We start from the raw sequence: 17,037 nt of genomic DNA on the forward strand, positions 1-17,037 counted from the left end.
TATCTTATGTGGTAAGTGTGTAAGATATCCTATGTAGTAAGTATATAAGATATCTTATGTGGTAAGTGTATAAGATATCTTATGTGGTAAGTGTATAAGATATCTTACATATTTTTGTATCAGATATATTATGTGGTAAGTGTATACGATATATTATGTGGTAAGTGTATGATATCTTATGTGGTAAGTGTATAAGATATCTTATGTGGTAAGTGTATAAGATATATTATGTGGTAAGTGTATAAGATATCTTATATGGTAAGTGTATAAGATATATTATGTGGTAAGTGTATAAGATATCTTATGTGGTAAGTGTATACGATATCTTATGTAGTAAGTGTATAAGATATCTTATGTGGTAAGTGTATACGATATCTTATGTAGTAAGTGTATAAGATATATTATGTGGTAAGTGTATAAGATATATTATGTGGTAAGTGTATAAGATATCTTATCTGGTAAGTGTGTAAGATTTCTTATGTGGTAAGTGTATACGATATATTATCTGGTAAGTGTATAAGATATCGTATGTGGTAAGTGTATAAGATATCTTATGTGGTAAGTGTATAAGATATCTTATGTGGTAAGTGTATAAGATATCTCATTTGAAGATATCACATAAAGTTTACGAGGGCTGATAGGTATGTTGTCAGCCTCACATTGAAGGATTTTAAGTTTGCCGGACATATTGTATTATTTTTCAACACAATTCCCTTCAGTATCTATACACTTTTGCCAGCGGTGTTTAAGGGCCTCAATGCCACTTTTATAGAACTCCTTTTCATCATCGGACAAAAAGTGGGTGCCTGAAATAGTTTTTTTTTTCTTATTTTGGAAATAGATGAAAATCTGATAGAGCGAGATCGGGTGAATAAGACGGATGCTCAATCGTGAATGGCAGTCATGGCAATAACAGACGTGTGAACATGTGCATTGTCCTGATGGAATAACACACCTTTAGTGAGCTTTTCACGGCACTTAAGTTTGATATTTCCCCGTACCTGCCTCAGAAGTGAAGCATAGTATGTGCCATTGATTGTTTGTCCCTTTTGAAGATAATCTAACAGCAGAATACCATATGCATCCTATAAACCCGAGGCCATAACCTTCCCAGCCGATGGAACAGTCTTTGCCTTCCTTGGCGGGGAAGAGCCATGGTGCTTCCAATGTTTCGATTGTTGTTTTGTTGTGTTTGGGGTTTGCTTGGCTGTGTGTACAATATAGAAAATCTCTAACACGTGGTGCCTCCAACTTATATTTTATTCTTCTTCAACTAAACATCAAAACAACTTCCGGTGATGGAAGGACACAAATTACGGAACAATAAACATACTAACATAAAAAGATGATATTGATTAATTCCGGATACACACTTGATGGTTGATAATATATATACATTGTATATATATATATATACCATATACCGGGTATATAACATCCCCCCCGCAAAACCAAAATTGGTCCCCAATTTTGAAATAGTTACCATCAAGTGAGTATTCTAACTTTACAAGAGTATTCAATTTAAAAAAAAATATGAACATGTGCATGATTTGTTTTATAAAAAGAGAACAGGACATATCGCAGTAGACAAAGGACCTTCCAAAACATAATTATTATATAGTTGTGTCAGAGTTAATGAATGCGAATACTCAAAATATAATTTGGTAATAATGAGAAATTACTGCAGACCAAATTTACACACTAACCTCTTAGAATCACTTGAGCTGGCCAAACTACAAGTACACAATCACACTCTGATACATTGTCTGAACAATTTGTCAATTCTATCCCTTTATATCTTATTTTCACATGTTCTGGTAAAAATGAAAATAAAAGTTTGATATAGTCAAAGAACTTTTAACCATGCTTATACAAGTCTCAGCTATTAGTACCAATGTAGTTTCAAGGATGGAGTAATTGAATTGGATATAAATATAAAGTTTTATAAGTAGCATTTATTTAGTTAACATTTTATCAAGCTCAAGATTCAACAATACAAATTAAAATACATACATAAATGTCAGTCATCAATTTATAGTTTGTTCTGGCAATACTCAACTAACTGTTTACTATTACTGTATCATCATGTTGCGTCATAAGACCATGTGATTTAAAGTTATAGAGAAATTGACCATAATAAAACTTGCAATAATTACACAAAATATACATTAACCTGCCAGCTTTATATCTATCCCTATCAGCCTTACCGTAGCTATACATGTATATGCGCTGAAAAATATCTCGGCATGGCCTTGTGGTTCATAAATAATCACAATATCAGAACATATATCAATTACCACCAAATACTACCAGCATTAAATGACCAAAGTTCCAAAAACATTACAATGTACAATACAATACTACCCGAAATCCATGTAACAACATAATACATTTGACATACTTATTGATTATATGCTCATCCTTTAAAAATGTTAACCAAATATGACATGTCATTCACAGTAATATCAGCAGAGATTTCGCTCTTGAAAATTATAGTATATTTCCGATATAATTTATCTGAGAAAAACATTCATTAACATTTAGAAAACAATGATGTTGTGCAATATAATACTGTATTGTCATGACTAGAGGGTAATAATAATGTTAAAACACTGACAAATCAAGAGCTAGATAAAAGGTAAAATATACTGTTATGGAATACTGATGTAGTAAAAAGCAAATTTACAAGATGTATAATATCTAGTGTTTCAATTGCAATGTTAATGATAATAAACCACTTATTTTAAAGACAATCAATATGTATCAGTTAACTAAGATATCACAACATTAAATGTTTAATGCACTAAATTTTTTTTTCAAATGAATTTTGACTGTGTGTCCAAAGGCATTGTTCAATACACTGAAACCTGATCTGAAGTGATCATAGCTAAAAACTTTTTTCAAAGTCAACATGTTGAACTGGATTTTGATGTTATTATTAATTCAGCAATCAGGAAAGTTACTATAAAACTCTAAAACTTCCTTGACAGTAGGCCTAGGACTCGACATCATCTTCAAAGGAAGGGATCACAGAGGGTACGAGAATGACGGTCACATGCACACTCCTAGTATGTCACTGGAAAGTTACTTGACGAAACACATATATAAACAACGTCGGTTCACCACATCAGAGATGGTGATCTTCATATATAGATACATATTAATGGATGTTGATAAATAAATGAAACTAAATGATACGTTTCATGTGTTCATCGTCACTGTTAGTGTAGATTGCCCGTCCAGATCATGGCGGAACTTCAGGTAGCCTGTGCAGTTGTACTAGTACCAGCACTTCTCCATTCGACGGATTTGTCCAATCATGTTGACGTTCTTACAGACACATGCCGATGATTTCTTACAAAACTATATATGGGTGTGTCCTGGGATTTTGTTGATTTCACGAAGACAAAAAAAATCAAAAGTTCAAACAATTACATGACGATTGACGACACTTTCAAGTTTCAACAGACGAACCACGTGTGCTCCATCACCGACACATATTATTTACATTATCTACAATACGAACTCGTCAGCAACAGCTGACGGTTTCTGATGTCTCTCACATTGTCATCCGGGATCTGGATTCTCCTCCATGTTGTGTTTGGGGTTTGCTTGGCTGTGTGTACAATATAGAAAATCTCTAACACGTGGTGCCTCCAACTTATATTTTATTCTTCTTCAACTAAACATCAAAACAACTTCCGGTGATGGAAGGACACAAATTACGGAACAATAAACATACTAACATAAAAAGATGATATTGATTAATTCCGGATACACACTTGATGGTTGATAATATATATACATTGTATATATATATATATATACCATATACCGGGTATATAACAGTTTGGCCTCTGGGGTAAAATGATGGGCCTATATTTAATCCATAGTGACAAATCTCTTAAGAAAGTTGGCAGGATCTTCCTAAAAAAAGGTTAAGATTAGCACGCTATGATGTGCGTCTGGTGTGATTCTGATCAACTGTCAGAGGTCCTGTACTCCTATTTAACATAAGAGGCCGCAGTCAAAAGTATCGCGCCGTGTAAAACCGCTAATATTGTTGGAGTAACTAAGACTTAGTAGACTCAGAGACGTATATACCATATACAAGTCTCTGGTAGAATCTAATATCATGTACAGTAGACTAATTGATATAAAACTTATGAGAGTAGATTTGTTGAGATTTTGAAATAAGTACAAAACATTGTGTGTGATAGAAGTGATTTTGTTTGAAGTAAAAGAAATGCCATATATCTAAGTGGTAATAATAATTCATCTCTGCTGAGTAAACGTCGAATCCCAGTTGACATGAACGTGTAGGCCAGACGGACGAGTCGAGTTTCACCTTGACCAAGAACGGTAACTCTAGTTTACAACGCGACAGCCATCAGACACGACAGGTAGACTCGGGTCAGTAAATTATCAATACTCCAGTAACCTGAATGCTAAAGTCAAGGTCGACAAGGTAATGTTCAATGTCTGCATGAAAATGGTGTGTGTGGTAGGCCTAATGAATGATCTCTTGTAAATCGTCATTCTAAGTATAGGCTACCTGTACAGCTGATGTGCTGCAGTCAGCCTGTTCAAAGTGAAAGTAGATAGACTCCTCGAGCTCGGCACCTTGTCACCTTGTCAAGTCGGTACTTTGATAACTCGACACTTTCATTTTCGGAACTTCGTTAAAGCAGCAATTTTTGAAGACTTATTTCTAGACTTTAATGATTTTTGGAATTTGCAATATGCGATTGCAAGAATGTGTAGAGTACATATATAAAGGGGAATAACTCGTTTGTTGCCTCTTGCAGATGTAATTTTTGTTGTATATTGGTAGTATGTACAATCATGACTTGCATATGCATGGGCCTTGCTGTTGATAAGTAATTTGTTAAGCTGTTTGTATTTCGGCAAAACTTGCTAAAAAGCATGTGTCTCAGGAGAAAAATTTAGTTCATGATCACATAAATTGAAATTGAATAATATGAAAACGAAAACTTTTCGAAATTAAACTTGACAATAAAAAAAAGTGCATGACTTTACTGAATCTGATGTCATTTAATGTGGAAATTTAGTGTTCGGATTGGGTAAAACATTTTAAATGACATCATATTAATCATTTCAAAGGTTTTGATGATGGAAACCTGTATGTTACCAGACGTATACACATTTTAAAGTATTCAAACACAGGCATACTTTTTAAAGCTATTATCTTTAATTTTTCACTATCATCACCACAGACTGTGTTAACCAATCAGTGATGACATGGATCGAGAAATATATTGTACACATGTGATGCTTATCCTTTTGAAGCATCGCCTACTAACATAATAAATGTAGAAACATTTGAATCGTTGTTTTAGTTCAAAATCCCTATTTTACCTACAATGTGAATAGGCTTGGCTTCGTTGTTTTCTTAATCATTACGACCACCTGTTAATAATAACAAGATATATACATGCATGTGAAAACAAAATCTGTCATGATCTCGCTAAGAAAACCTTGTTGCAACAAAGACACCCATGTTGTATTTTGTATCCACAACTGTTCATGATGAGAGAGAAATTAACATTCTAAATTATCTTAAACCATTCTATATCAAAAGAAAAAATAATATGAAAAGCTGAGGTGACCCAGAAAAGTGCTGAGGTGTCTCGAACTGAAAGTACCGAGCTTGTGTTGAAGTGTCCTAGTGCCAAGGTAACCTGCCCACCGTGAACATATATACAGTGTAATTCACATATTTGTGAATAAATGTGATAATTTCTGGTGTTTCAGTTAACAATTGTGTCCACATATGAAGAAGGCAATGGCCTCAATAGCAACAGGATTGACCAGTACAATCAAGCTAAATGATGGAGTGATCATGCCTTTATTTGGTCTTGGCTCGTACTTGTCGGAATCTGGACAGGGTGGCCAGGCAGAGCGAGCGGTCACCCATGCTCTTTCCAAGGGATACAAACTAATAGACACGGCAGAATTTTATGGGTAAGTTGATGGATTACAAATGAATAAACATCAAGATAGAATTTTTAGATACATATTTTTTTTTTACATTTTGTTATGACATGATTAAGCAAAGTTATTCAGAATTAAATATGGAATCAGCTGACAAAAAGTCACTGGATCAAACGTCATGCAGGAACAAATTTTGTATCTTTTCACTGATGAACATTGTGTTATAACACACTTGGTCAGAATTAAAAAATGAGTCAACTGAACACAGAAGGTCACTTGGTCTTAAATGAAGGTCATTTGGGTCCAAAGGTTAAATGGACATCTGACAGTGACCCTGGTTGTTACTGGAGGAGGTATTTGAGATTAAAATAAAACAAATTAAAGCTTATAATGAGTATTATACCAGTATTTACTGGTTCTGTTATATGATATTTGCTTAACTGGACAAATTCAAACTTACCATGATGCACTGAAGCGTTTCCTTGAATTAGCCTTGATTTATTCAGTTGGCAGTCATATTACCTATGAATGCTCATTGAAGACATTTCAGAGTTAAAGTACATCTTATATATTTATTATTCTTGTTTGGATCACCTTGTTGAAATATATCATTTTATAAGCATTTCATTATGTACTGAAGTGAATGTGTTGTTAAACTCATTTACTTCTGACCAGCAATGAAGCAGACGTTGGAAGAGGAATAAGAAATGGTGGCATGAAGCGAGAAGATGTGTTTGTTGTCACAAAACTCTGGGAAAATGGTTACAATCGATGTAAGAAAATATTCAACAAAAGCCTGAAAATGTGAGTATCTAATAAACAACCGACTTCCCTTTAAAACAAACACTGATGGCATTTAATATTTCACTCATGTAATTGTAATTTAGGACTTAGTGAAATGATTTACATATTTATACATTCATCCTATTTATTGGATTTGTAATGACTGCATTACAAAGTGTTTTTCATACATTCCCATCCAATGACAAACTGACAAATTGTGTTTATTTTGTGTTTCCTAACACATTGCAAAAACTTTTATACTTCAAAAAAGTCATGCAGACTTATCTTTTGAAAATAAACTTTTCTATGTACAAGATTTTCCCCAAACTCAGAGCATCTGAGATTAAAGTTTTTTTCTGCATGTTCAGAATATACATTATGCACCAATTTATCTGGGATTTCAGAAAGACCTGTTGGCAAAGTTTATGGAGAAAACTTCATAAATTGATTTATTTAGCAGAGCATTATGAGGGAGAAAAGTTTAAAGGAGAAGAGTTGTAAATATCATAGATTTCTTCCTTTATATTTTTAATATCTGAAGAATTACCGAGATAACATCCTTCATAAAAGTGAAACTTATTTTTAATTTATTTCTGCAAGCATTTATGGAAACATGAAATGTAGAATTTTTTTTTTCTGTTTAATAAGAAAATCGATTTGAGAAGTGAAGTTAAATGTGATTTATTTTTTGTAGGTTGGATATTGGCTATGTTGACCTGTACCTGATACATAGTCCATCTTCTGGCAAATGTGTAGAGACCTACAAGGCCATGCTGGAACTCAAACAGGAGGGACTGGTCAGGTCTGTAGTTTTATGTTTTTATCCCCGTATCCTCATGGTCAGGTCTGTAATTGTATTTTTCAGCCCAGTATCCTCATTTGCATTCCATAGATTGTCAAGCAATCACTATACCATATTGACAAAATGAAACACAAGGGGGGTAACTCTGGTATATCAGAATGCTAAGATGGTAGGCTGTTCTAATTTTTAATGCCTCTTGTCTGTTGTCTGTCATCTGTCCGTAAACAATCTTTGCTATCATGATCTGGTCAAGAAGTTCTAGATTTGAGACAGATCAAGAAACAAAATGACCCACATGCAGCCATCTCTTTCTGTTATTTGTGGGTTGTTTTTTTAAGTACTGGAGAAATATTTCTCAATTATGTAATGCAGATACATATTCCCCTTGAAGGTTAGCTATTCCAGATAATTTGAGATTGATCAGAAAACAAAATGGCCAATAGGTGACCATCATCAATTTTAACAGGTGAACATTTTTATTGATATTTTTAAGAAAGTGATTTAATATGTGGGTTCCACTTGTTTGTAAAAGAAATAGAGGTAAAGAGGAAATTATATAAGAAGTAGAGGAAAGAAAAGTCTTACGGACACCCAATTAAGATCAACCAATCTTTGGTGCCAACATCCCACTGGGATCTGTTCTTTTATAAAATTAAATTTGTTGTAGATATTTTTACATAGACAAAGGTTGGTGATAGACAGCTATATGAGCTATGCCTCTTGTTCATAGTGTCATCCTGTTCTTACTCAAATTGGCATTTGCATATTTTACTTAAAGTACTGAAAGAATCTGGAAGCCTAAAAATGGACAAAAAAAACCCATGTTATTGATTCATCAAGTGTAATTCTAGTCAAGCATTGTTCTATAGTTACATATGTAATATCTGTATTGGGGTACTCTCCAGATCCGTGGGCGTCTCTAACTTTGGAGTACAACATCTTGAGGGCTTGAGAAAGGCAGGGCTCCCAACTCCATCTGTCAATCAAATTGAACTTCATCCCTGGCAACAGAAGACGGAGATTGTTGACTACTGCAGGAAGAATGGCATCACTGTCATGGGGTACTCACCTTTAACCAAGGGACAGAAACTCTTGGACAAAACTTTATTGGAAATTGCAAAAAGGTACATCACTTATTTTGTTTTTTCTCCATTTGATTATTTTGTTGTTGCTAAATGTTGTGTTTTTCAATAAAGTTTAGAAAGAAAAAAAATGGAATTTCTTTGATAATAATTTTCAGATTTTTCAATATCTTTGGTTAATAACAATAAAAATAGATATAAAATCAGTCATTACAAGACATTAAAACCCTACGTACAGCATTCAATAACCACTTCACAAATCAGAGATGATAGCTGTGGGGTTCACGGCAGAATCAGAATGTCATTTGTTATATATTGGCAGAGACATATATACAGTATATATGTCTCTGATATTGGTCAATTTGTTTTATCTATTATAGTAGTATAATATATCACACAAAATGAGGAAGATTTCAGCTTCCACACATTGTCTTACTAAAAGATCCATATTTCTCAAACAGTTCACTGTAATAAATCAAAAGATCACCAGATACTGTATATTGTTTTTTGATGAATGGGTGTGAACTTTCAAATGATCATTTGTTAAATTCCGTTATGTATTGAGCATTTATTTGCTTCTGTTATGTATTGAGCATTTATTTGCTTCTGTTATGTATTGAGCATATATTTGATTCCTTTATGTATTGAGCATTTATTTGATTCCATTATGTATTGAGCATTTACAGTATTTGATTCTGTTAATATGTATTGATCATTTGTTAAATTCCGTTATGTATTGAGCATTTATTTGCTTCTGTTACGTATTGAGCATTTATTTGATATGCACACTCCAGATCATAATGGTCTTGTTTAACATGATGTAAATAAAGATACGAGAAGTATCTACTAGATTCTTGTTTTGAAAGTTCAGTGTTAATTAAAAGTTGATAATTACAGACATAATAAATCCACGGCCCAGATATTGATACGGTGGTCTGTGGGGCAAGGCTTTATAACAATACCCAAGTCATCAGATCCTGGACGGATAGAGCAGAATGCTGATGTATTCTCTTGGAGTCTCGACCAGAACGATGTGGAAACTTTGGTATGTAACATGTCTCATCTCTAAACATCTGGCGTCGTCTAGTACTTTTGCGATTCTTTTTCATTTTTAAGGCTATACAAAAATTTCCCCATGTGAAAAGGGGGGGGGGGGGGGGGGGGGGTGATCCTGTCCCCAGCAAAGAAGAGAGATCGATGGCTTATTTTGCTGTATTTATGAAATATTCAGACTAGTTTTTAACAAAATACTCTATTGACGTTAACTTTTCATACACAATTCTTCAATAGCCGCAGAAAAGGCTTAAATTGCGCTGATTGGGCCTTTCAAAATGGTGCCGTCAAATTGACGTTGAGTAATGTCACAAAGAGACATCAAGAATTATGTTACTGATTCCCGCACTTTTTGACACTATTATTTTTTCGATGCTTTTAATTTTGTTTTTAGCTTAAAAATAAAATAATGGTTTCCCGTTGAATATAACATATATTTCACTCGTATGACAGAATATATCTATATTTTTCACTCAATATCGATATTCTATCATACTCGTGAAATATATGTTATATTCAAGGAGAAACCATTCAAAATCCTCTATATATTGTATAACATAAAATGGTGATTGTGTATAAACCTTCGTTGTAACCTGTTTGGAATGGAACCACAAAAACTGCATGGGATAACATGAAAGTTTGCACCCACAAATAATTTGTCAGCTCCAAACCACAAAATAAAGTACTCGCGAATATTTCATGTTATACAGTAAAAATAGAGGATGAGAATGTTAAAAATCAGTTCTTCATCTTTTCCTTTCAGAATGGTGTGCCCGACTGGTCCTGTACGTGGAATCCATGTAAAAGCCCCTGGAAGGGATGATTGTTATAAATACAATGTGGATTGTAATACTAGTATATATATGTTCATGGATTTTTTTAAATAGAATTTTACTGTAATACAATCAGAATAAAGTTGTTGCAAAATCCAGAGGTGTTGGAGTTGTATGACAGATTTTAGAATTCATATCATAAATTAACCTGGAACATGATTCTGCTGCAGGTAGCCACAATAATACAGAGGTGTTGGAGTTGTATGACAGATTTTAGAATTCATATTATAAATTAACCTAGAACATGATTCTGCTGCCGGAAGCCACTATAATACAGAGGTGTGGTACCATTCCACGTTATTGTGTTTATATCAGTTTCAACAATAACTAAGAATGAACTAGAGACATAAGCCAACCTATTGTTAAATCCATCTGTTGTCTTTAATGAATAAGTTTAAAATTTGTAAGTCTCTCAAAATTGACAGTCAGTGTTTCTTCATTATTAGGTAAACGATTTTGATCAAAATTCTTTACTTTTACCAGATTTTAACAAATTAACTTGTAATGCAGACAGCAATTGCGCTGTTTTGGACAGTCCATTAAATTAATATAGACCTCAATAATCAGGTTGTATCACTGTATAGTCGGTTAATCCCGTCAACACTAACCGCGTTGTCTCCGTGTAACATCAGTTAATCCACACACCACTAATTCGGTTGTCTCAATGTACAGTAGGTTAATCCTGTCACCACTAATCGGGTTGTCTCACTGTACAGTCAGTTAATCCAGTGACCACTAATCGGGTTGTCTTGCTGTACAATTGGTTAATCCAGTCACCAATAATCGGATTGTCTCACTATACAGTCGGTTAATCCAGTCAACACTAATCGGATTGTCTCACTGTGCAGTTGGTTAATCCGGTCACCACTAATCGGGTTGTCTCACTGTACAGTCGGTTAATCCAGTCACCACTAATCGGGTTGTCTCACTTTGCAGTTGGTTAATCCGGTCACCACTAATCGGGTTGTCTCACTGTACAGTCGGTTAATCCAGTCACCACTAATCGGATTGTCTCACTGTACAGTCGGTTAATCCAGTCACCACTAATCGGATTGTCTCACTGTACAGTCAGTTAATCCAGTCATCACTAATCGGATTATTTCACTGTACAGTTGGTTAATCCGGTCACCACTAATCGGCTTGTCTTACTGAACAGTTGGTTAATCCAGTCACCACTAATCGGATTGTCTCACTGTACAGTCGGTTAATCCAGTCACCAATAATCGGGCTGTCTCACTGTACAGTGGGTTAATCCAGTCATCACTAATCGGATTGTCTCACTGTACAGTGGGTTAATCCAGTCATCACTAATCGGATTGTTTCACTGTACAGTCAGTTAATCCAGTCACCACTAATCGGGTTGTCTCACTGTACAGTTGGTTTATCCGGTCACCACTAATCGGGTTGTCCCACTGTACAGTCGGTTAATCCAGTCACCACTAATCGGGCTGTCTCACTGTACAGTCGGTTAATCCAGTCACCATTAATCAGATTGTCTCCCTGTACAGTCTGTTAATCCACACACCAATAATCATATTGTCTCACTGTACAGTCGGTTAATCCAGTCACCAATAATCAGATTGTCTTACTGTACAGTCGGTTAATCCAGTCACCAATAATCAGATTGTCTCACTGTACAGTCGGTTAATCCAGTCACCACTTATCGGATTCTCTCACTGTACAGTCGGTTAATCCAGTCACCACTAATCAGATTGTCTCACTGTACAGTCGGTTAATCCAGTCACCAATAATCAGATTGTCTCACTGTACAGTCGGTTAATCCAGTCACCACTTATCGGATTCTCTCACTGTACAGTCGGTTAATCGAGTCACCACTAATCGGATTGTCTCACTGTACAGTCGGTTAATCCAGTGACCAATAATCGAATTGTCTCACTGTACAGTCTGTTAATCCAGTCACCACCAATCGGATTGTCTCACTGTACAGTCGGTTAATCCAGTCACCACTAATCGGGTTGTCTCGGTATACAGTCGGTTAATCGAGTCACCACTAATCGGATTGTCTCACTGTACAGTCTGTTAATCCAGTCACCACTAATCAGATTGTCTAACTATACAGTTGGTTAATCCAGTCACCATTAATCGGATTCTCTCACTGTACAATCAGTTAATCCAGTCACCACTAATCAGATTGTCTAACTGTACAGTTGGTTAATTCAGTCACCATTAATCCGCTTGTCTTACTGTACAGTTGGTTAATCCAGTCACCACTAATCAGATTGTCTCACTGTACAGTCGGTTAATCCAGTCACCAATAATCAGATTGTCTCACTGTACAGTCGGTTAATCCAGTCACCACCAATCGGATTGTCTCATTTTAAAGTCAGTTAATCCAGTCACCACTAGTCGGATTGTCTAACTGTACAGTTAGTTAATCCAGTCACCACTAATCTGATTGTCTCACTGTACAGTCGGTTAATCCAGTCACCAATAATCAGATTGTCTAACTGTACAGTTGGTTAATCCAGTCACCATTAATCCGCTTGTCTTACTGTACAGTTGGTTAATCCAGTCACCACTAATCAGATTGTCTCACTGTACAGTCGGTTAATCCAGTCACCAATAATCAGATTGTCTCACTGTACAGTCGGTTAATGCAGTCACCACCAATCGGATTGTCTCATTTTACAGTCAGTTAATCCAGTCACCACTAGTCGGATTGTCTAACTGTACAGTTAGTTAATCCAGTCACCACTAATCTGATTGTCTCACTGTACAGTCGGTTAATCCAGTCACCAATAATCAGATGTCTCACTGTACAGTCGGTTAATCCAGTCTCCACTAATCGGATTGTCTCACTGTACAGTCGGTTAATCCAGTCACCACTAATCAGATTGTCTCACTGTACAGTCTGTTAATCCAGTCACCACTAATCAGATTGTCTAACTGTACAGTTGGTTAATCCAGTCACCATTAATCGGATTCTCTCACTGTACAGTCGGTTAATCCAGTCACCACTAATCAGATTGTCTAACTGTACAGTTGGTTAATCCAGTCACCATTAATCGGATTGTCTCACTGTACAGTCAGTTAATCCAGTCACCACTAATCAGATTGTCTCATTTTACAGTCAGTTAATCCAGTCACCACTAATCAGATTGTCTCATTTTACAGTCAGTTAATCCAGTCACCACTAATCGGATTGTCTAACTGTACAGTTAGTTAATCCAGTCACCACTAATCTGATTGTCTCACTGTATATACAGTTAACCAGTCACCACTAATCAGATTGTCTAACTGTACAGCTGGTTAATCCAGTCACCATTAATCGGATTGTCTCACTGTACATACAGTTAATCAAGTCACCACTAATCGGGTTGTCTCACTGTATATATAGTTAACCAGTCACCACTAATCATATTGTTCCACTGTACAATCTGTTAATCCAGTCACCACTAATCGGGTTGTCTCACTGTACAGTTGGTTAATCCAGTCACCACTAATCTGATTGTCTCACTGTATATACAGTTAACCAGTCACCACTAATCAGATTGTCTAACTGTACAGCTGGTTAATCCAGTCACCATTAATCGGATTGTCTCACTGTACAGTCAGTTAATCCAGTCACCACTAATCGGATTGTCTCACTGTACAGTCGGTTAATCCACACACCACTAATCATATTGTTCTACTGTACAATCGGTTAATCCGGACATCACTAATACGGTTGTAGCACTGTGCAGTTGGTTAATCCAGTCACCACTAATCGGATTGTCTCACTGTACAGTCGGTTAATCCACACACCACTAATCATATTGTTCCACTGTACAATCGGTTAATCCGGACATCACTAATACGTCGTCACATTTATTCATTATACTGTAATCGTTTAACAGAGACATATCCAAACACTGACCATAGGACATCCTCTCTGTCCATACCAACCGCTACTGTTCGGTCTTTGTCTGTATGCAGGATCCGGAGAAACTCGCCACTTCCGCTGAGGAGTAGGACCCTGCAGTTCTTGTAGTCCCCAATTACGAGGTTTCCGGTACTGTCGTACACAACGCCCCAAGAGTCAAATGCTGCTCTGGATGATGTTTGTTGATATGTGCTGGGGATTTCTCCACGGTACACAAATCGTTCATTGAAATTCGCGTCCATGACGACAACCTGGGTTTTGCCATCACCGCCATGATTTCTCCTATTCCAATCAACCATTGCGACGTTGTTAGTGACCGGACACTCAGCGATCCTGTATGGTGTACACACCAATGGTTTCCCAGTCCCTGCAGCCAGTGTAGATTGTAGCAAATGGCCCGTTGTGGTAAATTTGGAGATGAGTTTGACCATCCCAACAATGACATGGTTACTGGCTGTAACACACAAAGATATCGGTTCCTCCTTGGTTCTGAACCTGTGAGTTAGTTGTCCAGATACCAACTCCAAGATGTTGTTTTCATTATCACAGACCCAAATGGTGTTTGTTACGGGAGACTGGCTGATGTCTTTGATCGTCGCTTTGGCATTAACCTCCTGTATAACGTTGTTTCTCCTGTCTACGAGAGTCAGTGCGTCAGTGGAACAGCTTGTCCACATCCGTCCATCTGTGGTTGGACACACAGATCCAATGATGTACACGGACGTCCACTCCTCCAAGAGATCGGTCTTTGGCAGTAGTTTGTACCTAGTTACTGCGGTATTTCTGTTATCTTCTGACCGTCGTGGTGTAGAGGACATACCCTCACTGCTCTCTGTCCCGACTGACCCATTCTTGTCAGTTGGAGCTTGTCCTTGATCTGTGGTTTCGATTCTCCCTAAGGCCGGTTCTAGGTGATGTTGAGGAGTTTTGTTTGGAGTGAAGCTGGCAGTACCTAAGACAGGTTTAATAGGGAGATTTATTTGGGAATCTATTTCACAATCTGTATCGTAGATTTCTATGTGAGAGTCACGCTGGAGTATTGTCTTACATTCCTGTATTTGTTGTTTGAGTTGTTTTTCATATATCTCCAGGTCCTGTTTGTATTTCTCTATCAGCTTGGTGTTGTCTTCTTCCATTTTCTGATAAAGAGAAAGTGTCTGAGCTGCTAGCATGTCCAGGTCTTCCTTTATTTTATCTGTTTGCATTTTCAGTTGCTGTGAAAACTTCTCAAAATTGCTGGTGTTATCTTCAAGAAGTGACTCGGTAGAAGCGATGCGTTCTCCAATATGTACCAGGTCATCTTGCTCAATTTTGTCAATGAAGTTTCGAATGTCTTGTTTCTTCTTTGAAGTTACTTTGCTCAGTTCACAAGCGTCGTGGGCTTTGTGAGTAGTTAGTAAACATTTAACACAGACAGGTACATCACATCTCTCACAGTAAATCTCCAGTTGTTTCCCTTGATGGTGAATGCATTTTGTTTGACCTTTCTGTCGGCAAGCAGTTTGGCCTGAAAATGTTGCCATTGTGACGTAGTTATGGCATAACACAAACACAAAAGTCGGTGATTATTGTCTTAATATAACTGACAGTTATACTGCCATGCAAAATAGACTTCTATTTCATCCCCGACTCCAGATTATAAATTCAGGTAACACGTTAACACTGCAGGTATTCACCAATGTCCATTACTAGAAAGGTGGATTCACGTTGTATCCCATGCATCAGAATGACAGAGAAACCAGAACATGTTCAATCCGACAAAACCAGACAAATATTTGCCTTGTTAAGTGGATAAATCACTTATTTTGCTGGTCACGAGTCTAATATTCACTTAGGACACCACTTATGATGTGACGATATATTAGGGATATCTACCTGTAAGGACGTATAATTATATACAACATTAGTTCTCGGTCGTGTTAACAATCACACAGAGATTGGTATAGTGTGCAGTGGAGACAATGGTGTTCGTATGCAGGTTATATTTAAAGCACCTGGCGATATTAACTGAGCATGTCTCCTGTGTAATCATTATGTGATTATTATACAATTACGTGGTCTCTCTCAGATAACTCCCTGAGGTTTGCGCCTCTCTATTGAGAAGGTTTGTCTTACAATGCAAGCGTCGTGAAACTTCTATAGTGGTACTGGATTGAAATGCATATAGTTTATGTATACACATGCGTTTCATTTAAAATCATTTAACACCGAGAAATATTACGCATTCAATTAAATGGGCTAAAACAGTTGTTAACTTACCCAAGTGAGCGCAGTGTGGTGCGGCGTCCGTGGTCCGTCGTCAACTTGTTCAATCAAACAACTTCATAACCAAGATGTCCAGAGACAGTATATTATATTGGACATGTAGTAGCATACTGAGGTGAAGGACTAACTCGTTTGTTCGAATGGATGACCTTGACCTGCTTTCAAGGCCTCGGCAAATGTGCTAATAATAGGTCCAGAAAATTAATATTGGGTGTGTGGCATTATTGGATGAAGGATTACCAAGTTCGTTCAAATGAATGACATTGATCTATTTCCAAGGTCGTGATGTCACGGGTCAAACATACTAAATTCCTTGTTGGACAAACTTGGACACAATGTCATTATGTTGGACAAACTTTGACACAATGTCATTTTGTTGGA

General features: G+C 36.5%; 2 protein-coding genes across 4 annotated transcripts; one reads left to right on the forward strand and one right to left on the reverse strand.

Annotated features, from left to right (window-relative positions):
• Positions 1-4,043: 4,043 nt before the first annotated feature.
• Positions 4,044-10,606, forward strand: LOC117317806 (glyoxal reductase-like). Of its 3 annotated transcripts, none has more exons than XM_033872742.1 (7): positions 4,283-4,468; positions 5,776-5,985; positions 6,631-6,759; positions 7,433-7,540; positions 8,446-8,664; positions 9,520-9,667; positions 10,439-10,606. In XM_033872742.1, exons 2-7 carry the CDS (start codon positions 5,795-5,797, stop codon positions 10,496-10,498), a joined length of 855 nt encoding a protein of 284 aa, XP_033728633.1. In that variant the 5' UTR covers positions 4,283-4,468; positions 5,776-5,794; the 3' UTR covers positions 10,499-10,606. The 3 variants fall into 3 exon arrangements, with proteins under 3 accessions (XP_033728635.1, XP_033728633.1, XP_033728634.1); XM_033872743.1 differs by having other exon boundaries at positions 4,367-4,413; XM_033872744.1 differs by lacking the exon at positions 9,520-9,667 and having other exon boundaries at positions 4,044-4,468.
• A 3,729-nt stretch (positions 10,607-14,335) lies between these two features.
• LOC117318003 lies at positions 14,336-16,070 on the reverse strand. Its single transcript, XM_033872973.1, has one exon. It carries the CDS (start codon positions 15,912-15,914, stop codon positions 14,337-14,339), a length of 1,578 nt encoding a protein of 525 aa, XP_033728864.1. The 5' UTR covers positions 15,915-16,070; the 3' UTR covers position 14,336.
• Positions 16,071-17,037: the final 967 nt, after the last annotated feature.

The sequence above is a fragment of the Pecten maximus genome, chromosome 19, assembly GCF_902652985.1.
Source record: "Pecten maximus chromosome 19, xPecMax1.1, whole genome shotgun sequence".
NCBI classification, from domain to species: Eukaryota; Metazoa; Mollusca; class Bivalvia; order Pectinida; family Pectinidae; genus Pecten; species Pecten maximus.

What these genes read in the sequence shown, in the direction of transcription:
- LOC117317806 (XM_033872742.1), top strand. Translation starts at nt 5,795, where the DNA reads ATGAAGAAGGCAATGGCCTCAATAGCAACAGGATTGACCAGTACAATC. An exon ending in GACACGGCAGAATTTTATGG is followed by an intron (nt 5,986 to 6,630) that starts GTAAGTTGATGG and finishes ACTTCTGACCAG; the next exon opens with CAATGAAGCAGACGTTGGAA. An exon ending in TTATTGGAAATTGCAAAAAG is followed by an intron (nt 8,665 to 9,519) that starts GTACATCACTTA and finishes TGATAATTACAG; the next exon opens with ACATAATAAATCCACGGCCC.
- LOC117318003 (XM_033872973.1), bottom strand. Translation starts at nt 15,914, where the DNA reads ATGGCAACATTTTCAGGCCAAACTGCTTGCCGACAGAAAGGTCAAACA.